The following is a 24,914-nucleotide window of genomic DNA, read 5'->3' as shown; positions in this document are numbered from 1 at the left end:
AGCTCCTCTGTGGCCATGTTACATCTGGGTGACTAAACCTGTTCTGACTGCCAATCTAAAGATCAAACATGGGGTAACTGCAGTTGGCATCTCTCGCCTTATTCTTTTCTCCCTATCGTTCTTGCTCAAAATGTTGGTTTAGGTTAGATGATCATTGTTCATGTTATTGGCTGCTGACATGAGGAATGTATACAAGGTACATAAAATGTAGTTATGGCCTAAACCAATTAGAAAATACTGACTTCTTGGGTGAGCAACAACCTTAAGCAAAATCACTCTGGAATACAAGTGGAAGTTTTCCTGGTTTAAGTGTGTGTGGCCTGCAAGGATCCAGTTCGCTTGCAGTGTTCACAAGGGGCTTTCCCTTGCAATTTCCAGAGTTAATGGTGAACTAGGACACTATCAGATCCTGTATATTTTCATTCCCATCCTCAAGAACCTATGTAATGGATAAGAGGGGAGAAAAGGTGAGGAAGAGGCCTTTTAGTGCTTTCATCTGCCCTTAGTATTCTAATACAGCATTCTCTGAGGGGGCTGGAAAAGTACTGGTAAACCTTTACTGTGGACAGAGATTCTGTTAGGTCCTTCAGTGAGTGTGCTATTAATAGCTCTGGGTTTTGGGCAGAGGGGAAGAAGGATGGATGAGAAGCATGCTTTGCCACTATCCCTGCCTTTCACGTTTTTCCTTGTAGGTATGAAGAAGTATCTTTCTTACCAAGGTCATGATATGCTTTCTGAAAAGCAGTCCTTTTATATTTTTATATATATATTTATATATATATATATATTACTTACTGGGTTGTGTTAGGGATTGTGCTGCTTCTGTCTTATTCTCTGCTTATTGGCATTCTTGTACTTGTAGTTATTTGCTGAGAATAGCTGAATTTGAGGGTTGAATTTTTTTGCTACACCTCTTCATTATAAGAAGTCTCTCTCTGATGTTTTTGTCCCCATAAATGGAGAATGCAAAATGCCATCTTATCAGTATTTTGTGTAGGGGAGAGCTCCTGCATGCATGCAGACCGTTCAACAGAGAGTCAATTTAAGGCACTTAGGAGTAGACAGGCCTATTGTTTGATTAGTTATGGTGCTTCATAGGTATCTAGGTCATCAGAGTATCTTCTTTTTCCCCTTGCCTGGCAGAATTGTAGCTCCAGGTACTTCTCGCTTCAGCTCACGGTTTATGTAACAGTTCTAGATCTGTCCCTTTAACATCCCTTTGCCCTGAAGGAACAGAGAGAGTTAAATGTGTCTTCCCCCCTTCACCCCTACTCCTCTGTCAGTCTTATTGGATGTCCAAACAAATCTTCAGAACTTAGCTCATCAGTGCTATTTATAGCTGAAATATTCAAAACATTTAATTATTTCTGGCCTTAAAATGAGCTACTTGGCAGTATTTGCTAGTCAGAAATAGGAAAGCAGTGATGCATTAAGGTCTGTGGCAGCCCCATAGCTTTCAAGTGAGTTTATTGCATGGAGTGGGACTGCTGGAGAAAGGCAAGCACAATTTTCTGGCTTAAATCTAGTGTTGATTTTTTTTTTTTTTTCCCCCCAGAAGATGTGTCCAAATAAGGTTCGAAGGTTAGCCTGTTTTTCTGTCCTCTGGAACTCAGTTCACACATGCCTACACTTTACTTCTTTCACTACACCAAAACAAGAAACATTTAAGCACTTCCTCTCCTTTCTCTCTAAGGAAAACTTCCTGGGTGAAGCTCTGAGAGAATGCATTACATTTAAATGCAGTGCAGCAGTTCCCTCATGATAACTTATTTTAAGATTTTGAATCAAGCCATGAACTCCCTCAGGAAGTTGAACAAGATTTCAAGCCAGATGGTTTGAGGTTAGTGTAGCCCACTTCTGGTTGCTCTTTACCACTGAGGTGATGGCGGGGAAACCCATCGTGCGTCTGTGTTGAAATACGAGCAGGAGACTTGGATCGCTGTTGTGTGGAGGCAAACGTGTGGTGTGTGTAGAGCACTAGGAAAAAGAGTTCTGAAGATGCTGAAAGCTGAAGTATTCAGGGGTACTGGAAGTCTTGATTTAAAATTGGACCTGTAGCAAAGTGCAGATTTATGTACAAACAAGATATTAAGGCTACCAGCCAGAAGATGTACAGCTTGAAGTGTCGAAACTCCTTGTAATAGAGCCTTGTAGTAGAGCAAAGGAAGTACTGATGAGAGACAGCTACACTAATGAAAGTGCCTTATTTAGGCTTTGTTCATAGTCCAAGTCTTATGCCACTAAAAAGCAAATAGGATTTAAATTTATTTTAATGTTGTTTTGCATCTGTGTACAGTTGTTTGTGTTCAACCCACTGCCTAGAGAAGCAGTTACTAGTTGTCATTCAGTGCTTATTGATCAAAAACCTATACTGTATGTAAAACCGAGTTTAGCAATTAGTGTGTGCTTTTTTTTTCCTTTATGAAAGAATATGAATGATGTGTTTAAAGAGCTCAAGCTGTATTTGTGTTGAAACTTAAAGGTAACTATGTTAGTACTTTATTTCAATTAATGTGCTTAAAGGGAGAAATTTGCATTTAGAGCAGACTGTCTCTTATTTTCATAGCACTCAGGTGTAGCTGAGTGCTTTCACTCTTGTGTTCTTACACTGCAGGACAAGTAGGTCATCAGCTGCTGGCTGTGTACTTAGAGGAAGCAGGAATTAGCTTTTCATTTTACCTCATACTTTAAGAAATGGGTTATTTAGTCGAGTTTGTTCAGTTGAAATACTGTCTGCTTACACAAGAGGCTACTGTTCTCAAAATCTGGCTTAGTATTTCAACAAATGGTGCTTGTTCTGGATACTTAGCTGGTATCTCTGTAAACAGTAGTCCTGCTGTAGTTGTTGCTGACTGGAGTGAGAAGTTTATAGGGAAACTGAGTGGTAGTATCTTGGCTATATTTTCTTCCATTCAAATCTGTCTGCTTCTGTGTCTTGCTGTACAGTGTTGCTTCTCTTGAGTCTCCTACCCTGTTTGACCCAGGTTAGGAAGTGATTATGCCAGTCAGAACTGTGCATTAGCCCACAGGTTCCATTTGAATAATTCAGGTTGGAAGAAGCCAAAATGAAGTAGGGAGTGATTAGTGAACAGCCACAGTAATAGGCCTGAAAGGATGGCAGACTTCAGGGGCAGGTCCAGTTGATGATGTTTGTGCATCATCTCCAGACAGAGCAGTAGACAGGAACATAGTATGGAGTCTGTCAGTTCAGTAGTACTGAAGGTCAGATGAACATCTTGAAAAAAGAAAAATGCCTGCAACACTGCTACAAGTTCTAGTGCCATACGCTTTAACAGATGAGAGTGTTTCTGTATGTATTAAAAGCTTGAGGTCCAGGTCTTCTGTGCACATTTCCAATAGCATAGAGACCAACCCTGTGACTGAGCTGGGTGAATCTACCAGCCTGTCTTCAGTACTGTGGCAGGAGGCAGCGTTGCCTGGCTGTTGTGAACATGAAACATGCCTCTGAAAAAACCATTCTCAATGTGAATGTATTGGGGTGGATGTGCTGGGTTGGTAACTCCATTACTGGGGTGGAACTGGACTTATCGAAGTGTTAAGACATCCTATAAAAACCAAACAAACCCCGCAACCGAACACAAGTCTGTTTTGGTTGCCTCTGTAGCAGTACTGAAACGTATTGTCATGAAGGCCTATAATAGGGAGGCTGCCATCGACTTTGCAAGTCCAAATTACTGTCCAGTTGGCTAGGAACACTTCACTGTAGAAGTGGTCATTCTGTGAATGGCACCTCTTCTGCAGTTAGTCCTCATCTGTTTTATACTTGATTTGCTGGGATTTGACTGTTGCCAGAACCTAGGGTAGTCTCTGGTTCTTAGACTGGGCTTTAGGACAAATCAGCTTAAATTCTGAGTAGTACGGTCTGACTGTGCAGGGGCAGGCGAGGAGGGAGACAGAACTGAGGAACAGGGCTTCGTGTTCTGAATTTCATTATCTCCTGGCCTGACTCGACAGTGCTGTCAGCATGTTTATTTTATGAACTGCTTTGACAACTTACTACAATGCTTTTGCAGAAAACTGGACAGTGAAGTGGGGCTTCTTGTCCTGACCGTTGTTTCCAGAGACTGCACTGAAAGTAATTCTTGGAAGTGGAAGATGATCTCTCTGCTCAGGATGCTGAAGCGTTCTAGAAAGGCTTCCTAAGTACTCCAGTGCTGCCTGAGACAGTGACTAGCCAGAATAAGAGGGTGAGCAGCCAGAAGGCAGCATAAAGGACCACAAAAGGCTGTGAGGTCTGCCAGGAACACCTGACAGGTTAGCATATGCTGATTATGCTGCTGGGACGGGCAGTAGCACTTGTTCTATAGTTCACATGCTTAACTTGTGCAGTGTCTGTCCTGGTAATTGCTAACTAGTTCAAAATTTTGAAAGGAGGGGTGTTCTCTGCCACTCAAGCATGAAGTTATCAAACCAGCTCTTCTGGATGGATCAAGTTTCCTTCACAGCTGTCAGCACTGTAGTTCTCCACCCTCTGAAGTGCTTGATTGATGGCAATGATGGTCTTTTTTCTAGGTAGATTGGGAACTTTCAAATATATTAGGCTGACTATTAAAAAAAAAAAAAAGGCCAGCAAACCGACCTGACCCCAAACATACAAACTTGATGGTCTGGACTTGACTTTCCAATTTCTGCTGGTAAGTGAAATCTAATAGGAGTTGAATAGGGTCTAAGATGAATCCTGTCTCCTGTCCCCTCTGAGCTAATGAGCTTCAGTGGTGCAGAATGCTGTTAACAAGATGTTGTGAGCTTTTAATGGGCATATTGTGTGTAAGCTCTTGATAGTGCTGTCTACTTGTGATAGGGAGGATCTACTTGTTTATAAATAACTAATGATAAAGGGCCATTCTAGTTGATGTTCAGAAAGCTGGTTGGCCTGAAGGGGCATTGGGTGGCTGTGCTCTGCAGTGGCAGAAGGATGCTGTTGCAGCTCTGAGGTTTTTGAGGTTTGCCAGGGTTTTGATGACTTCCAGGTAGGATGAGATGGTTAATGTCAGGCTCCAAGTGAATGAAGAAAAGCTACAGATGTAGCTTCAAACTATTTTGCAGTCTGCCATAGTTTACAAAACCAATACCTCACTGCATTTAAATAAAAGAATATAAGGCTGTTTTAAGTCAACAAGTTAAACTTGTTGCCAGGGACGTGTGTTAGAAGCAGAGTCTTCAAAACATTGTGTGAATATGTTTGCTAAAACACAGGCATCTCTTCTTGGAACTAACTTTAATGCTTTTATCAATAGAATTATTCCCTTTATGTTTCTAGGCTGTGACACTGAAGGCATTCTTTCTGACTGTCAAAATCTTCATACCTTCGTACCTGGGCTATCCTCCCAAGTTTTCTGGCCTACAAAGGATCCTGCCTATATGGGGCAAAGCGTGTTTTCTAAACTCTTTCAAAAAAGAGTGCTTGTTTAATATCTGGGAATACAAAAGCTTTAGGCCAAAGGTGAGAGATTTTCCTCTGAAGTGGTGACCAATATTGTGTCAATGTAGTTTGTATAGTTTGATATCCTGCTGACAACTTCTCTTTTAAAAGTTACTGCTTCTAGTTGTCAGGCCTGCTAGTATAATCAATTTGTTGCCCTGCTTCATCAATCAGTTTGAGTTAGGATGATGCTGGGGGCTGCTCTGCACACCCACTTGGATAATGTTGGAGTTTACTTCTGAATGCTTAGGATTTAAGCATTCAAGTTTACTTCCTGTTCAAACCAAGTACCACACTAGCTTAATATATTCAAACCAAATTTTTTTAAGATTTAGTGCCATTGGCCTTTGAGGCAGCACAAGATTTGATGCTTGGAAATGGAAACATCTTCCGTCATTTGCAATTAAATGAAATGTTGTCAGAACTGGATAAAGAGGCGGTTGCTGGAAAAACTCCAGGGTCACCATGTTACCAGTTTTTCACGTTCATAGTCACAACTCAGATGTCTCATTATATCCACAAAACAGAGTGTGTTGGAGCACTGTTCATAAGTCTTGCTGAGGATGGTATCTGGATGCGAAGTCTGGCAAGAGTGACTTGGCAGATCCTCCAAGTACTGGCAGATTCTCTGCCATAAGTGAATGAAACTGGTGTGTTCCATGGTGCCTCATGGACACATCCTGCAAGAGAACACTTCTTGTGGGCTGCTCTTCCTCAGGAAGCTTGGGGGCCATGTGCCATACCTGTGCTCAGTGCAGCAAGTAACTGGAGGTGGCAGCTGCTTTGTCTTTGTTAGAGCAGTGCTTGGAAATTGCAAGCATGGCTGGGACAGGGTACTTAAATTCCCATGTGATAACTCCAGATAAGTAACTGCCTTGATCAGGTTTGTGCACATGGGGTTCCAATAGAATGTGGCAAAATGTAAGTCTGGAGTAGGAGGCAGTTCTGTAAGCACAAAACCACTTTCAGATGTTTCCTAGGAAAAGTGGGATCAGGAATGGTAGAGTTCGTTTCTGCTGTGGGGCAAACTTTGATGTTGTGGTGCTTGAACAAGAGAGGAGGTTTCATCTTGGATAGGTCAGTTTGGTTTTCTTTTAAGCCTCTAACCCAATAACTTCTGAATTGTAGAGGTCGGGAAAACAGGATATTGGTACTATTATAGTGTATCTCTGAAGGGCTGTGTTACCTTGGAATTCATTAGTAACTTAAATCTAATCTGAGTTACAGTTCTTTCAGCTATGGGTTGATCCTGAAAGGGTATTTATGATGAAATTGTGTATAAAATAGTCTCAACTCTTTTTGAAATGAAAGAGTTGTTACTCAGTCTTGCTTAACAGTGCGTCACAGGAAGAGTACGAAGCCAGACACTACTTCCAGTGGTTTTGGGTTTTCTTATCCCAGGAGTGTTAGGCCTTGAACATGCTCAAGAGTTTATCTTCTTCTTGCAAACAGTGAATAGGTGCTCTGAAGTCTGTCCTGTATTGAGACTTGAAACAGGTATCATGTGTTGGAATTAGAGAGGAGAGTAGGCATCTGGTGTGTGTTATCCTGGAGTTCCATACTAGATCAGTGGTCTTGCTTGTACATGTTGGCAAGCAAAACTGACAGAAAACATTCATTTCTCCCCACCCTCCACTCCCTTACAATAGTATAAGAAGGTGATGATAACAAAATGGCCTTTTTTGGTCCTCTTTGGAGCTTATTTTAAACTATTCCTTTTTTCCCCACATAAGAAAACCATTGACTTTTAATAGACATTATACTTAAGAAGCTTTTAAAAGGGGTTTTGAAGCTGAAAATCAAGGTTTTTTTGTGATTTTTTTAAAACATAGAGAATGCTGAAGTCTGAAATGTAGACTATACACAAAGGTGATGAAAATGAACAGGGAATTACTGTGGATCTCTTTGCTGTGCACATGCATTCCCATGAACATCACTTCAACTGCTGGAAATGAAAGCCCAGCTCAAGGCTTCACTTAAAAAACCAAAAAAACAAACAAAAAACCCCCCACAAACCACAAAAATACCATGTTTGGTGCCCTAAGCTCTGACTTTCTAATGTGTTCTCACCTGTCAATTTGCAGGTAAGCATTATGAGGAAGAAGAGGAGGATGCTCTACCTGACTCAGATGCCCTGCCAGACTCAGATGACGAGGTGGAATCGGATAAGCCGCGCCCCATACAGATTGTCCTTGCTCACGAAGATGACCATAACTTTGAATTAGATGAAGCAGCATTGGAAAAGATCTTGCTTCAGGAACACATTAAAGATCTTAACATAGTAGTTGTGTCTGTAGCAGGAGCTTTCCGCAAAGGAAAATCTTTTCTGCTGGACTTCATGCTTAGATACATGTATAACAGGGTGAGTAATTTGGAGTTTTCCTGCAGGAGAAAAGCAGTTTGGTATTTTAGTCATTCACCTTTGTATTTGTAAACTTGGGCACAAATATAGCAGGTCAAATTTTTCTTACTCATTTGGGCGGGTGGGGAAGCCAGTCACTCTTTCTGCACTGCCAAGAAATGTATTTAAGTGATGGTTTTTCAATATACATTTTCTTGTGGTTGTCAGGGGAACTTATGGGTGTCCTGGTTTAAGTGGACATGAGAATAACTTGAATGAGGGAATGTGAGGCCTTCTGGCTGAGCTTTGGGGAAGGGCTCGTCCATGTGGTAGCTTGGAGAAGTCTTGCTTTGACTTGATCTCCTGAAATCATATTGTACCACTCACTTTACCCATTATTGCAAAAATAAAAGTCTTACCAGAGAGCTATTGGAGGACTAAATCTGCTTAATTCTGATGTATGGCAAAAAGGAGGAAGTTTCCTGTTTGCTACTTGGAATGTGTCTCTGAACACAATCCAGTAACCTTTAAAATCCTTTGAAGTTATTGATCAATGAATACCTGAGGCAAAATTTAATTTCTTCTTTTAGTTTGTAGCTTTTGGGTGGTGTTTTGACTCCTATGCTTTGAACCCTTGGCTTATATGGAGAAGGGGGGGTGGGGTCTTCTGTGAACATACACTTTTGCCTGTCACAGGTTGTGCTGTTCCTTTTAGTCTGCAGAGTGAATATTGACAAGTCAGTGTTTTGTTGCTCTTTGAACCTCTTAAAAAAACCCAGAACTGATTTCTTTTTTGGTCACTGTTCTTTGGAGTTTGTGCTAGCTGGCTTGAGTAGAAAACAAGATGAACCCTACAGTTACAGGAAACATGGGAGTACTGCAAAGAAACTGCTGATAGCTGGCAGATGAAGACTTCCTTCCCTCAATGCCAGTAGTGCCTGCTATTGAATTCCTCTCACTGATTTAGCAAGAGCTCTGTAAGAAAGACCCTGAGGATATGGTAGGAGGAATACAGAGTAGCAAGCTGGTGCTTCCAACTTCTTAGTACTCTTTTAACCTAGGGAGGAGAAATGTTTCATTTGATACAGCTGTTCAGTGAGTGGCCTTTTGTGTGTGTGTGTATAAGCCACCTTGTGTCCTGTCTGTGTTCCAAACAAAACCAACTGAACAAAAAAAAAAAAACCCCAAAAAACCAATAACCCCTGCAAAAAAAAAAAGAAAAATCCAAAATCCCAAGTACAGCAGTCTGAGCAAGATGTTGGGCTGGGTAGAGGTAGTGCTAATTCCTTTCAAAAACAGGAGAGCTGGGCTTTAAGCAAATACTCTTTAACTTTCAGATTGTGAAATAAAACAAAAGTTGATAAAGCAAAGCAGATTGAAATGCTGTTTCAGCCTTGTGTATTGTGCTTTGGTTTCCTTTATTGTGCAGTCACTTTTCTCAGTTTTCTCTAGGTGTCCTTCAAAATACCACTTGTTTCTCTTAAACTGAAGGTAAAGGCAAGCTTGGCCATCTACTGTAACAACTATCTCTTACAAAAGCAGAGAGGTCTTGCTCTCCATGTGCTGCTTCTGGCCAGGCACTTAAATTCTGAAGCTGTAATGCTTGCAGGCCCTTAGCAGAGCTGATCCAACTCAGTGATGCATTAGAAGACACTGCACTTTGACAAACTGTTTTCCTGCCAGCTCAGTGATGTAAACTGGGCTAGGGAAAGAGTTTGACAAGCATCAGAACTGCAAACTGATTGATGGAAGTTGGGGATGAGAGAGGATAAGTGCAACACCTACTCTTTTGAGCGCTCTTGAGTTGTGTGAAGTCAAATGATATCCTCTGCTTATGCAAATTTAGCACAGGAGGAGAGGTGTATAGTTTTACATTACTTAGTCTGATCCCTCCATCTTCAGTTAGGCTCAATTAAAAGTCTGTATTTTCTATGAGCTAAATATTGGATCCTGCACAGAATACTAAAGCTACTCTGCATTCAGTTCATAGGCTAATCAAGCAATTTTGAGGTGTCCTGCCCTGTGGATATTAACATGCATGATGAAAAACTTGCCAAGAAACTTCAGAATCTTGTTTTCTTATCTTAAACCAAGGGCAGGAGGTCATGTGAAAAGTTGCCATTCTGAAAATCTCACTAGTGCCAGCTGAAGTCAGATAGGATCTCGGCGTGGCTGAGGTTGCTCACTAACTTCAGGGAGGTGGACGTCTCATTTCAAGCACTGATACTTAGTGTAGTGATTGCTCATTTGAAATGGAGCAGCAGCAGTTGTGTGCTCCGCAAGCTGCTGCAAGCATCCTGTGATCTTAAGCCTCATTAAGAGTTGGGTGCAGTAACACTTGTAAGGTTAGTTTTAAAAGCTTTTTTTTTTTTTTTTTTACAGAGGTGTCACCTTGTCTTGAATTAATCTTCAAGGCGCACTGTGTACTAATGCACTGTGCAAATAAAGCTGCATTGGGTCTTTCCTTAGTGTAGAATAAATTTAGAGAAATTATCTTTTAGGGGCCTTTTTTTCCTCTTCCCATCTCTTGAATATCTTTCAAACCAACTTGATGGATGGAGACATAAAATACTGAGTTTCTGCTAAGGAAAGATGGGGGTAACAAGCTAGGAGTGCTTCAAACTGATGCAAAGGTCAGTTAGAGGCAGGCTTAAGAGCATTGTCCATAAGGTGAAGCAACTTCGGGTGAAGTTGTGCCAGTTAAAACACCAAAGTCTCCTTTGGTCCAGATCACATATGAAATCAAATGGGATTGTATTTAGTGCTCATTGAGGGACTTTTCAAACCATATGTATAGTTTTGGTCTGAATTGTCACAAACAGGGATAATGTCTGGACCACAATGGGATGAAGTATCTTTGTATAAAAGAAAAATGGAACATATTGCTGAATAACGTAACAGATTCTTTTGAAAAAGTAAAAAGCCACAGTCTGCTGACATGTACATGTGAAATATGATTCAGCATCACAGAACTGTACCCTGGAGTGTCCTGAAGCACAAACAGGCCTGGAGCTTTGATTTCTAGAATGGTCTATGGAAGCATAAGCATCATCTGGGATAAAAACTCTAGGGGAAAGCTTTTCAGGTTTTGCTTAGTCTCTCTGGTAGAAATGTCCTGTCAAAATAAACAAAAGGAAAAAAATGCATAACCAACCAACCCTAAATCCAAACAACCTACCTGTAAAGACCTGTAGATCTCTTTACTTGGATATCTGTGTTCATTTTCTGAATTTTTATCTGCTTGTCTCACATTTGATCCAAATAGCAGAGTTGAGTGGGGCACTGTTAGCATTTGGGAGAGTGCTGCTGCAGAATTGTTTGATTACCTGCGTGCTGTTAGACATAAGGAAAGTGTGCAGGTGTTTTCTCCATCCCCTTTTAGAAATAAGCACTTTCACTTGGATGTTTAAAGTATTTTTATTCCTTACACACCCTGGGTACTCATGCTGTTTTCTGAAATGTGAAGAAATATCTTGAACTGTTTTCTGAAAACTGCCAGTGCAGAGTCAGCTATGTAGAGCCCATAGCCTAGTGAATTGAGAAGTTTCCACCTTGACCTTCTCAGTGGACACTTTCCTGGCTAGTAATCTACTCTGGACAGTTTGAGGCAAATTCATTAAATGTCTCTTTCTGTGCTGTGTTCCAGCCTGTGAAAGAAAGGTTTTTCTGTAACTTCCCTCATCAGTTAAACTGTTGTGTGCCTGCCACTTCTTTTGTGTAGGATTTCAGTGTATATAAACCTATCACAGTGAAACTTCCTCAGGGTGCTGCTCGTGCTCCTTTCTTGCCCAGTACATTAACTACATTTTTGAGTTAAACGCGCTCATATAATGGCTGGATTCTTCTGTGTGAGCCACTGCTCTGTGTTGCCTGTCCTTGAAGACCTCATTACAATTCCTTCAGCCAGGAATGTTAGCTGCCAACTGTACTCGACTATTTCACAAACTGGGCAATTTTAATATGGATGGGTTGATTGATGCGTATCCAACTCTTAATCTGACCTTTTCTCTCAAATCCTAATCACTTAGGGGAAACTATTTTGTAACTGTGTAAGTCTAGATTGTAGATCTTCTGATCCTTGCCTGTTCTCTGTATCTTCTGTAGGATGGCATTGGGAGTCTTGTACTGGCTTTTGTTAGTTCAGAGACTCAAATGTTTAGCCAGCTGTTTGTGAGGGGGAAGGGAGAGGATTAAGTCAAGATCAGGGGTTCTGTCCCTTGTAGAGGTTTAGCTGTTCCTCTAGTTAAAATACATGCTACTGTGTTTGTCTTCTCAACTGTAAAAGAAGAGCATGAGTGGAATTGGTGGACAAAACTGAGCTGTTCTTCATAGCTCTGAGTGCTTGAGACTCAAACTGTGCACATATGCTCTTCAGTGACTGAGAAGTTGTGCAGCCACTGAAATGCAATAGTCTCACTTTGTGGATGATCCTTGAAACACAGCAGAGTATCTTTGTGTTTTAATATTTGTGTAGTGTTGTCAACTGCAATGGCTCTGAGGAAAATATAAGAACAATGTGGAAGTTTGCTAAAACATAGCATGTTAAAAAAATAAAAATCTCCTCCTTGGTTTTACATAAGCTTTTCCTTTTGTTTTGTAGACTTCTCCTTGCTGGATAGGTGGAAACAATGAGCCATTGACTGGGTTTACATGGAGAGGTGGATGTGAACGGGAAACCACTGGCATTCAGATTTGGAGTGAAGTGTTTGTAATTGATAAACCTAATGGAACAAAGGTAGGTGCTTAGGTGCTTGACTTACCTTGATTTACTCATGGTCTTCTTTGGAGGTGGTGTGGGGTTTTTGTTTTCATTTAGTTGTGTTTTTGTTGTGGTTTTTTTGTTTTTGTTTTTTTTAAAAAAAACAAAACAGAGGCTGTGGATGGCCTATCCTGGGAAGTGTCTCTGGCCAAGTTCAGCAGGGCTCTGAGCAACCTGGTCTAGTAGAAGGTGTCCCTGACCATGGCAGGGGGCTTGGAACTAGATGATCTTAAAGATCCCTTCCAACCTAAACCATTTTTATGATTCTGTGACTTAAGTAGGTGTATGTAATAGGTTTCATGGTGGCAGTGCAAAGATGGTTGCTTTCCTTTGCATTGAGAAGCTTCATAACATATTTGGAATCAATGTAAGGATCAGTGAAAGGATGGAGACTGATTATTACAACCCAGCAGAAAAATTCAACAATAGTCTCATTCTGAGTGTACTTTGTTTTGGCAAAGTCTACTCCATCCAGGCTGATGGGTGGGTTATCCCGTGAATGTTGTAAAACTTTAATGGTTATAAATATCCTATACAGACAAATGCTGTGGTGAAAACAGGTCTGTAACAAACACTGGTTTTTGAGGGGTGAAAATATGTTCTATCTTGTAGTTGTGTTCTAGTGAAATGGCTGTAAGCGCTGGAAACAGCCTCAGTGCCTGGAGGCTGGTCCTTCTATATAGTTTTAACAAGCAGTCTGTAAAAAAGGACTAAGTCTAACAGTGGGGAAAAAAAGCACTAACCGAATTCTAGTCAAAGCTGGTGTGTCTTTTTTAACTCTTAAGTCAGTTTAACTACAAAGTTTGATTGGAGGTGTTAATGCAGAAACAAAGTGTAAATGTTAATATATACTTCATAGTACTGGTGGTGATTTGGAGCTGTTCATGTTCTCAGCTGTCAGTTCTAGGTTATTTAAATTTCATACTCTTTGCATTTGCAAAGGAAACATCTGATGCCCAATTAATATGGGACATGGATCTTAAAAATAGTGGCTTATTGGTGTGCAGGAAGTTTTAACAAATTTCACAGCTAACCAAACATTTCTCTGGCTAAAACCCAGTTGTGTTGTGAGGATCTCCTTGTGCTCCAGGAACAAATCACTCGCTTGTTCTTGCTTATCAGTCATCTCTAACTGACAGAAGGGAATTGTAGTAGATCCCAAAGATGGGAGTTGGACTGATTACTTTTTTTTCATTCACTTCATTCCTTGTCATTCCAGCAGACAGTCAACATTGTCTTATTTTCTTCTGAAAATAATTATTTTAAGAATTTATTTTTTTTTTTTAAAGTAAACGTCTCACTCTTAGCTCTGATGAACTATGATAGATTTGCAGCTGAGACTGAAGTTCTTCCAGTGAATAAGAGCTGTCAGTTCCACTGCACTGTGCCCCACTGGGCCAAGGGAGGCTATTTCTGTAGGAGAAGGTAACTAGGCAAGGCCAGGGACTTAAGGCTGAGGACATGGCCCTCTGGCTGCTGTTTACTCAGCTGTAGGCATGTGTGTCATGTGTGCAGGGAGCTGACTGAGGTTTAGTAAGTAGGTGCAGGGGCAGAGACTTGCTCTACTTGAAACATAAATTATTACAGTGGCCTGGAGTATGAAAATGTTAATGGTTTGGTTAACTATTGCTGTTCTTTAAAACTCTCTAGGTTGCTGTACTACTCATGGATACCCAAGGTGCCTTTGATAGCCAATCCACTATCAAAGACTGTGCAACGGTTTTTGCTCTGAGCACCATGACAAGTTCTGTCCAGGTGAGAATATCTGTGCTGGAAAATAATGGCAGTGACAGGAATCCTCTGTCCTGAACAGGCAATGAATATCTCTCAAGCCACACCTAGAAAGTTCACCTTCCTCCAACTGTGATTTAAAATTTCATTCTTTGTCTTATTTTCAGTGTAGTACATAAACTACATAAGTTTCTCAGTGGAATTAAGGTTATCCAAGGCCAAGCTGAGTTAGATTGCTGACAGAACTGGGAAATCCCTTCCCCCTCAAAAGATGTCAAAGTAGCAACTGCTTGTGTACAGATGTGTTACAGAATCTTTTTTAAGACTTTAGATACAGTTTGGGGTGACATTATACTGTGATCAGCTAAACTTACAATTGCTTCTACTGTTAAAGCATCAATTAAAAATCTGACAATTCTCTTGTGTTATGCTCAGAGCTACTTTTAAACTTGTGCCTTAAATGTGCCAAAAGCGAACAGGTTTTTGAGGAGTGACCTTCTTCAGACATGCTACAACATAAAACAAACAGGAGTATGTAGAACACTACTTCTGTCCTGTGGATTGTTTGTCTGGTTGGTTTGTTCCTGTGGTTAGGATAAGTTTTGGGTTGTTGATGCATCTTTTTGTTTATTGCTGTTCGTTATTTGTGCTATTGAAACAGTTATGAATCTCCCTGGATGAAACCAGATTTCTCTGGGAAGATTTGAAAGCAAAAAAGCCTGGTGAATTGACTACCTGGTTATTTCTGTGTCAGAGATACAGCTGCTGGATCACTGAATCCTAGAGCACTTAGGCTTGAGGATGGCTAACAGGCCTTCTTAATTCTCTTGTCTCACCTGTGTGGTGATTGACTGAAGCATTCTTCCTTGATTCCTTTATGGTTTGCTTCCTTGGAAAGAAATGGTTCTAGAAGGATTAGGGTGGTCATCAGTGGTTTTGTTGCTAGTACTTTGAATAAGGAGGTGACTTTTGTTTGAGATGTGTTCTATGACACCTTTCTAGTTGCTGACCTTTGGGTAGTTAGACTTTTCTGTGTACCTGGGGGGCAAAAATACTCAAGACACGCAAAAGAAACTATATGAATGTAAAATAATGGTTTCATGTTACACTGTAATTCTCTGACTGTCTCTTTCAGGTATATAACTTGTCTCAGAATATTCAGGAAGATGACCTTCAACATTTGCAGGTAAGAATATGCTGAACTTACATTAAGCTGCTCCTGAACTGAGAATCTTGGCATTGTTCTAGGAGTTACTTCTCATGTAACTGACTTGGGAGCTCTTGCTGCTTCATATAAAACACTGAAGCCAAAAGTAGTACTGTCTGTAAAAACAGTGTTTGCATCAACTTTGTGAAGCTTTTATGCTTCTGTGGGGCCATCACAGAGGTAAAATAGTACAGGCTTCTAATCTGGCTAATTCTTTTAAAGTTTGTCCCTGTATTGCAAGTTCTGAAATTCCTGAAGGAATGAGAAAGGAAAACGATTTATGGAAGTGCTTAATGACAAAATTCCAGTGTTTCCCCCTTTTCCCTAAAATAGGAAAACTGATGGTATTTTGTAACCAGTTTCTAAAGAAATGTGGGAACTTGGGTCAGGGCAGAAAGAGTGTCTTCTACCCAGAAGCCATCTCTAGTTTTTCAGCTGAGAAATTTCTGCAGTTTTATTTCTGCTAAGAAATAAAAGCAGGAAAGAGCTGTTTGCTTTACATGTGCTTTTTATCCTCTAGTGGGACATTGTGGTCAAAGGTCTGGCTTCATGTGAGTGGTGCAAGAATCTTATCTTCTTAACTTAAAACCTGTAGCTTTAAAGACTAGCTTGTGTATTAACAAATGCCAAGACCGTGACCTTGTCACAGCTTAAAACTCTTCTATGTGTCTTCAGTGCTACTGTGCTGCCAGTGCTGGAAGTAGAAGAGCACTAACTAAACATAATCTTGTGGTGCTGTTCTTGGTTAACACGGTTGTATCACTGGGCCAACACCCCTTACAGCCCTAAAAAGCCCAATCAAGCACTGCAAACAAAAAAATCCGTAGATGATTATTTAAAAGCCAGGCTTTCCTTGTGACTTTGGTCCTTTAACAGCCTCAGTGGAATCTGAATAGAGTAATCCCTTTACTGGAGGGTGAGATGTGAGGGAAGGAAGAGAAAAAAAGGATGATAAGTATAAGCAGTGGGTAGGGGACACCCATGCATTTAAAGTTGTGCTAGGAATCATGGTCTGAGGGAAGGAAATTCTGAGTTTCTGTTGTAACAGCAATTTATATAATTCTGAATTACTGTTAGTCTCCGACTGCCTTTTTCATGTAGCAGGGAAGTGAATGAGGTAAGGAGTTGGGGTCAAAGAAGCCAGTCTCATATGGGCACTTGACCACTTTACAGCTGCTTTTGCTCAGGGTGGACAAGGGCTTGGAAGTTGATTTGTGTTAAACCAGTCTTTTAAATTCTCAGATGCTTTTATGATCAACACAGAGGGAACCATCCCTTCAGCTGTGAAACTTATCTGAGATGTTCCAGGAGTTAGTTTTAAAGCAGAACAACAGCTGCCTGGTACTAGAGAATTCTGGTATGCTTCCTTCATCTTGACCTCCAAGGAGGCTGGCATGGATCAACTCTGCTGAAACAGCCAGCACAGTCCATAATTCATGTTCTTGTGGGTTGTTTGGCCTGCTCAGTCCAGTGAAGAATGCTGCTGCTGCTGGTATTAAAGATGGTGAAAGCAATGAGAGGAAGACAGCTGACACTTGCTTTTATACTGGAGGGAAGGAACAATTATCAGTTAAGGTCATGGGCTCAAGCAGAGATCTGAGAAGCTGCTGAACTTGGCTTGTATTTAAATGTCTGATACATTGGCTCTAGCCAAGTTCCTGGGGATTTCCAGGAATAAATGTTTTGTGGGAAGTAAGGGGCAAATGTTAGACAGGCTTACCTCCTTGGCCTAGGAAACAAGTGCTGGAAGCTGGCTTGCTGAAAGATGCAACCAGCTTTCCTCTGAAAATAGCCCACAACCCACCCACTTAGAGCTGCAGTGTGTTGACAGTTATGGAATGGCACTGTGAAGCCAATGGAAATCATGTCTCCTACCTGAATTTTACTGAGGATTGGTATACTCATTATTGAGGTTTATTAGCCATTGTCAGTCCATAATAGGATTTTAGACTAAATGCTTTATTTTCTAGTGACATAATATTTTACGATAGGAAAATGTGTTTTATATATGACACCCTTACACTCTTCTTTCTTTCAGTTGTTTACAGAATATGGAAGACTAGCTATGGAAGAAATTTACCAAAAGCCGTTTCAGGTAACTCTATGTTAAATGGATCTTAAGCAGTTGAATGTGTGGAAAATGAGCTCAGGATAATTTATGGAGATAAATTAGTTGGGCTGAAGCTAGCCTGTTCTCTGCAAGACTGATTTTCCTTCACTGTTGCCACATTGTTTGGCAAAAACACAATGGAAAAATGCTGAAGAGGATCAGATTTTGCATGAACATAGCTTTGTGCTTGGGTTATAAGGTGTAAAAGGAATCAAAGTGTCAAGTGCAGGTGTTAAGGAGAAAAATTTTGTGCTGCTTTCTTACTGGTTACTCTGAGGTGTGATTGGTCTTTGCTGGTGCCACGTGGCTCTGAAAATAAGGTCTCGTGGCCTCTAGGAAATGGCATTGAGGAAAGCCATGTTGCATGTCATTTGCTTGGAGCATTATTGGCTTCAGTGTTAAAAGTCTCAAAAGTGATTGTTTGCAAGGCCAGAGATGGGTTTGAGGCTGCTTCATGGAGCCAGTGACTGAGATCTCTTCCATCCTGAAGTGTCCTCCTCAACCTATAAGGGTACAAGTCGATTACTGTTAGTGGTGAATTTTAGGACCCTTGTGTCTGCCAAGTGTGATTGTCCCAGACAAGGTGCGTTCTTTGTAAAGCCTCTCGTGGGATACAAGAGTGATGTGAAGGTTTGTCTTCTGTCTTCAGCTGCTGGGAGAGAGTACAGTGCAATCCTTGTGGAATAGCAAAAGGCAAACCTGTGAAACAGGGAGGTTATCTTTTTGAGACAATTGGGACTGAATTTGTGGGTTTCTTGTTTGGTTGGTGTTTTTTTTTAACAAGCAAAAGCTGGCACCACAGAACTACAAGGCTACTTCATTTAGAGCAGTCAAATACACAAAATCCCTTATTTATATAATATACTTACATATAATGTACAATATGTTTAGAGCAGCCAAGTACACAAAATAATTACCTGTGTGATAGAGTTTTTGACCTTAGAAACGATGCAAGCCATTCACTACTCTTGTTCTTCCTGTTACAGACATTAATGTTCTTAATTAGAGATTGGAGTTATCCTTATGAACATGCATACGGCTTGGAAGGAGGAAAAAAATTCCTAGAGAAAAGATTGCAGGTGAGTTGTCTCCAGTAGTCCTAGTCTGAACTTGCTGTCAAGGTAATGATGCACGATGAACTGACTCATTGTGCTCATAAAATGCATTTGTGATGTTTCCATTTGTGTGCAAAGTTGACGTTATTAGATTCAGGAATAAAAACTTACACTTTTTTGCTCTTAACTGCTTTTAAGATGATATTGAGTCTTAATTGCAGTAGTGTAAAACTGCTAGCAGTTCTTACTGCCTTTTTGTTTCCCTTCAGGTAAAGCAAAACCAACACGAAGAGCTACAGAATGTAAGGAAGCATATTCACTCCTGTTTCAGTAATCTTGGGTGTTTCCTGTTGCCCCACCCTGGTCTTAAAGTTGCAACAAATCCAAATTTTGATGGGAGATTGAATGGTAGGAAGCTTTTCATTTTGTGTTTCTTGATTCAGATCACTGAGTTTGTTTTCTTTTCTGATGGAAGTTAAACACTGCAATGGTTGGCTATTGAAATGCCTGCTTGGAAAAATATAAGGCTAAAAGGTGAAACTGCAGAACCTAGAAATATGCACTGTGTGTTCCTTTTAGTGGTTTAAAGATCAAGCAGTTAAGCAGGCAGAGGGAATGGATATCTTTGTGTCTAGCTGTTGATTGTAATCTGATAATTTGAGACATATTTCAAGGTCATTAAATAAAGGTTCCAAAGATAACTAAGGGCTCCAGGGGGAGAATTTGCAAAATTAAAGATTTTACTTTCCTGAAAGGCTTTTCTCTAAGAACTTGCTAAACCATAGGTGGGCTCTAGAATGACTAAAATAAAAGCTGTAGGATTCTGCAACTGCAGTAGGAGAGGCAGTCAGGATTCTTCCAGCTGATGCAGAGGGAATGTATCAGAACGGTAAAGGCTATGAAAGGAGTTGTGATGGTGGAGTGCCAGCCACTGCTGTGCTGAGGGGTTATTGTACAAGATGTTGGCATAATTGGGGAAATGCACTGTAAATATTACAAGGACAATGGAAGCTTGTTCTCTATCTGAAGTTAAGATTGGTAGATTAAGAGCAGGTGAACTTACTAAAGCTATAGTATTTAAGTATTTAAGCCTTTAAATACCTTAAAAATGCAACTGAGGGTTGTGATGCTATGGATTTTGAAGGATCATGGGTTATCGTGTTCCTTTAGGAAATATAAGATTGAAAACTAACCACTTTTTTTCTGAAATTGATTGAATTTTACTAGATATAGATGAGGAATTTAAGAATGAACTGCGGAATCTGGTACCATTACTGCTTGCCCCTGAAAACTTGGTAGAAAAAGAGATTAGTGGATCCAAGGTCACCTGTAGAGATCTGGTAGAATACTTCAAGGTAAGCAAACTCATACTAATTATTTCTGTTAATAGCTTAAAAGACAGTATTCTAATTTTAGGCCATGTTGTTCCCAGAGAAGATATGATATCTAGGCTGACACTTGCTGATCAGCTCACTTTTATTTTCATTTCATTATTCTGAATTTCCAGAACTGGCACACTACTTCCTAACAGAATAGCTTTTAGGAAGCTACTATTGGCAGAATTGTGGGTTGGTGTTTCTTTTTCTTCTCTCTTTGTAATTAGGCTGAAGTACTTCAAGCTTTATTAGATATTTTTTGCTACTTCGAAATCGTAGTTTGTCTGGATATGTTGCTTGCTTGCTTTTTTTTAATATATTAGAGTAGATCTGATGTAGCTTTACAGGTAGAAAACCAGCTCCTAAACTGCTGGGTACGCAGTGATAATTTCAGATACTCCTCTCTGGATTTTTAACGTGCAAGGAAGGTGCTTTATAGACACTTGCGTGTGCAGCACCACTGCTCTGAAATATTTGTGTGTGATACTTACAGCTGTTAGTCTTGAGCTTTTTTTGTATCATGGTGACACCAGCAGAAATGTGATAACGTAATCCGTACATCACCAGGAATTAGTCTGGGGTGTGTGGCCTTTTTTGAATTGGAATAACTTAGACAGTTGGCTTGGTAAGAATGAGTGCCACTGTCTCCTGAAGACATGAATTTTGCATTGCTGCTTTTGAGCATGTGTGTTCAAGGTAAAACAGTTAAGCTGATGCTAAGAAACGAGCTATACAAGGAAGAAATCTGAGGCCAGAGCTCTTTTAACTTCACTTGTTAAATGAAGCAACTTGTTTAAAGGAAAGGCGTGATATGGGATGTAGAAATGGTGGCTGTTCTGACAAGCATAAAATCAACACTGGAGCTCAGAGTTTCAGTCTCTCTATTTACGTGGCTGCATGCTGCTTTTTGCTCCAATTTCTTCTCTAGTAGGACCTGATCATTACGGTGCAGGGAGTGCGCATTCATCAGCAGTTTAGAAAGGATGCATCCTAAAAACTGAGTGTAAACCCTGTATTGAAAAGCTGCCTGATTCACATCCTGTATCCAGTCTGGGAGCAGTCCTGTGGTGTGCTGCAGAAATGCCATGCTTATGTAACTAAAGAGGGCTGCTCCCTTGGGACTGTGCATCTGAAGCTGAGGCTGTGAAGCCTGAGTTGGAGACTGTAGGGCTTTTACTTGGAGGAGATAGCTACAGAAGCAAGGAGGGTGTCAAGGGAACAGAGTCCTGTATAACTCTATATGTTTTTGTAGGTTGTTCTACAACCTCGAGCACTGAGTACATAGGGGACCCTGATAACCTTGTTCTCTCCTCCTTTATAGCAGAAGATCCTCAGGCCAGAGGCTGTTAGACAAGCCAGGGGGAAAAAACAATAGTAGCATGAGGAAGAGTAATGGCCCAACCTCTGAGGGGCTGAGTGGCCTTGTTGGTGTAACTTGCACAGCTTGTCCAGAGCACTGAAATGGCCACTGCTGCCTGCTGTGCCCCACTTACCTGTCCCCAAAAGCTGTGCCATGGGCCACCTTGTGGGCTGGAGTAGACAGTCCAGCCCTCTGAAACCCTGGGAAAAGAAAGGACATCTGAAGATGGGTAGGGTGTGGCACAGGGGTAGGCTGCCTGCTTAGCTTCTGGAAGTATTTTGGTAGCTCAGCTCTGTCTGCATTAAATGCTTTGATCTGCTTTTTTGCCTCCCACACTTCAATAGAGCGAGGCATATGGGGGAATACAAGTGTTGGTTCTCCCAGGACTGGGCAGAGCTCTTGCCAGAAAGGCTGTGTGAGATAGTCATCTCCACTCTTTTGTTATGGATGAAGATTCCCTGCTTAGCAAAGACCTTCTTATGTATTGGAGGAAGCAGAAACCTGCTGTCAAGCCTGTCACTTCTTGAGACAGTGGCTATGTCTCCTCAGGTTTCTCTGGTGCCCTGCTGGGAACCAGTCTCGTGCGCAGGAAAGTAAAGGGGAAAAAATGCTAGACTTACTAAGAAATTTACACAATTTAATATTTAGCATTATTACAAAGAAATAATCTTAGCTCTGTCTCTGTATCGTCCCTCATTTCTCATTCTCCTTAACCATAAATGTTTTGAAAAAGAAACTTTTTTTTTTTTTTTGTCCCTATCAGGCTTACATTAAAATCTATCAAGGAGAGGAGCTACCTCATCCGAAATCTATGCTACAGGTATTTTATTTTTCTTTCAAATAATCTGATTAGATGATATGTACTTTGTAAGTTCTTTGCAACTGAAGTTCATGACTGCTGCAGATCCGAAGCTCCCACACACAGCTGTAGTTGTTGAAGTTCTTTGAGAGCCATCTGAACTGTAATGCTTGAGTACACATTTGTGTCTTCCCTCTGTTTTGTCAGGCAAATAGAGCAGGGGTCTATCTGGTTGGCTGGGGTTTTTAGCTGCTTTGGTTTCTAAGCCCAAGTTTCCTGTAACTTGCTGTTTTGTTGGTATCTTTCACGCTGTATTCAGAGGGCATTTAGCGTCAGATGGAGCAAATGAAGTGGAGAAGGCTTTATAGTAATGTAGCTATGGCCACTGTCTCACAGTGTTGGATCACTCTGTTGGGTTTGTTAGATTGGATGACTGCATTGAGGCTCCTTTTCTGAGTTGATCCAAAGAGGATGTAGTCATCTTTAAAGCAATCTGAAAACAAAATGATTGTATAAAGCTCTGTTTTGAACCCTTGAATTGTTTGGGATGAAGAGCTTTCACCGAAGAGTGGGCTTTATGGTCAGTTTTAACCATTTTGTGTTTATAAGACTGGGGTTGTTGGTTTTTTTTTAAGCTTCCTGTGTCACTTCACTAAGACCTGACCGTTCTGGGTGTTTTCTTGTCCTTCAAGGAACAAAATCTTTAGACTTTTTGGGGAGTTCAGAAAACTCATCACAATGAAACAAAGGCTACTATTATTTTCTGTACTTATCATGCCATAAATGTATCTGGGACATACAGAGGATAACATCTTGCAGCATTAACTGCAGTAATTGTTCCTGACGTGACACAGGTTGAAAATAAGCCTGAAATTCTAACAAAATTGACATTTACAGTTGACACCAGAACCATACCTATATAATGCAGAAATAATACCACCTTCCTTCTTTCCTCACATGTGACCCTTATGTGCTTATTAACAATAGAGCATTCAGAAGAGATTGTTCACGATGAAAAACCTGTACAAGCAAATTGGGGTTGGTTTGCAGGTGTACTAGAAAGCTGAAGAAAACATCCTCCTAGGCAGTAATATGTTTTGATGTATATTGCCACTTATTTTAGTGTGGCCTTTTCCTGGCCATAAGAAGCTCTGGAGGTTGGGCAGGGGTATGTTGACATTGTAACTGCCTGGCCATGGTGTGATGACACAGTGCTCGATGTTTTCCAGGCAACGGCTGAGGCGAACAATCTTGCTGCTGTGGCAGGAGCGAAAGACTTGTACAGTAAAGGCATGGAGCAGGTATGGGGACACAACCTTTTCTAAACACCTACATGCAAATACAGGCCTTCGGTTTTCGTGTTGCACTCTGGTTATGAGCACGTTAATTGAGGAGAGAAGCTCAGGGCTCGTGTGTTTTCTGCACTCTGCTCTGAGTGCGATCTCTCAGGCTGGGGAGGTGTGGGAATGGATGTATTTCCTAAATACCACCTGTTAGTTGCCTCTACAGCTCTTGACAGGCATCTTAAAATCCTGTGGCATGCAGTGGGCAAGCAGGTGAGGAGATATTTGTTGGGCCAGAGTTGCACAATGGTAGAATTGTACTTCTGTAGTCTCACGCTTCTGAATTGTGGTCATTCATTAGCTGTAAAACACAAGGATTAATATGATTCTGAAGTTTTAAAAAAACCCTTGAAATACAAGAATTAGTTTGAAAAACATGTAAATGTAATTTCCTACTTGTTTCTGCTCTTGAAGATGGTGACTGTACTATTCTAAGCTGAATGACTGGATGAATTTCATTCTTCAGTATAGCATTATGCAAGGTTTTATCATAGGAAATTCTGAAAACAATTACATATCTCGTGAAGGTTAACAGGACTGTGCTTATTGTGAAACTACAACCAGAAAAAAACAGTATATGTGATAACGTGCTACAAACATAGCTCCCCATTAACTAGGTTAATTCTGGCCTTAATTACTCAAGTAGGTTTCCATTTTGAAATTAGAGTAAGACCTAATGCTACTGGCAGACAAGCCAATTCCAGTTGTTAGCAGGCAGTTTTGAGAACATTCTTCTGGTTTAGAGAGACTCCTTTGTTTCCATTTTGGAAAGTGTCTTGATATAGTAATTGTGTTGTTTATAATAAATGTCGAGTCTGCCTTCCTGCCTTGAATCTCAGTGGTTGTTGAGATACTGTAGTTGTAAGGTTTCTTACTTGGAGCAGGGAACAAACAGGAACAGATGTTCTTTTAAACAGACTTTGTTTCCATAGTAATGTTCCCCAGTACTGTATATTTTTATACCACCATAGAGATATGCACAAATGTCTGGAATCATTTTTCATCCAGATGTCTCATATGATGTTCTTAACGTGACACAGCTCTGAAACTTCTATTTTTAAGAACAGAAGCGGGAACTCTTTGGATTTAAGACTTGATTATGTAAAGATAGTTCTTGTTGTAGCTTCTGAGTTGTCCTCATGAACCAAAGCCCTCCTTTGCTGAGTGTGCATAACCAAAATACTGTCCCCCTAATGGCCTGAAATGTAAGGAACAACAGGTGCAGTCACACGGTGTAAGGAAGCAGTGACAGTTATTTGTGTGGTGCCCTCTTGACCCCTCAGCAGCTTGTGGTGTTTAACACACTCTGGGCAATGTGAAAAGACTGTTTTGAAGAATGAGACTAGTGGCCTTTTTCCAGAGAGTTTTCCTGGATGTGGAAGACTTCAAT

General features: G+C 40.7%; 1 protein-coding gene across 9 annotated transcripts in view; it reads left to right on the top strand.

The window, feature by feature from the left end:
* Positions 1–24,914, top strand: part of ATL2 (atlastin GTPase 2) — a 46,839-nt gene that overhangs the window by 18,387 nt on the left and 3,538 nt on the right. For all 9 annotated transcript variants that reach the window (XM_064647747.1, XM_064647746.1, XM_064647755.1 and 6 more), the window contains 10 exons: positions 7,528–7,805; positions 12,385–12,519; positions 14,194–14,298; positions 15,410–15,460; positions 17,520–17,576; positions 18,578–18,670; positions 18,916–19,054; positions 19,874–20,001; positions 22,146–22,202; positions 23,411–23,482. In XM_064647747.1, the coding sequence (XP_064503817.1) occupies positions 7,528–7,805; positions 12,385–12,519; positions 14,194–14,298; positions 15,410–15,460; positions 17,520–17,576; positions 18,578–18,670; positions 18,916–19,054; positions 19,874–20,001; positions 22,146–22,202; positions 23,411–23,482 (1,115 nt within the window). The remainder of the gene's footprint in view (positions 1–7,527; positions 7,806–12,384; positions 12,520–14,193; positions 14,299–15,409; positions 15,461–17,519; positions 17,577–18,577; positions 18,671–18,915; positions 19,055–19,873; positions 20,002–22,145; positions 22,203–23,410; positions 23,483–24,914) is intronic.

The sequence above is a fragment of the Pseudopipra pipra genome, chromosome 3 (assembly GCF_036250125.1).
Source record: "Pseudopipra pipra isolate bDixPip1 chromosome 3, bDixPip1.hap1, whole genome shotgun sequence".
Lineage (NCBI taxonomy): Eukaryota > Metazoa > Chordata > Aves > Passeriformes > Pipridae > Pseudopipra > Pseudopipra pipra.
This window is presented reverse-complemented; position numbering and strand designations above follow the sequence as displayed.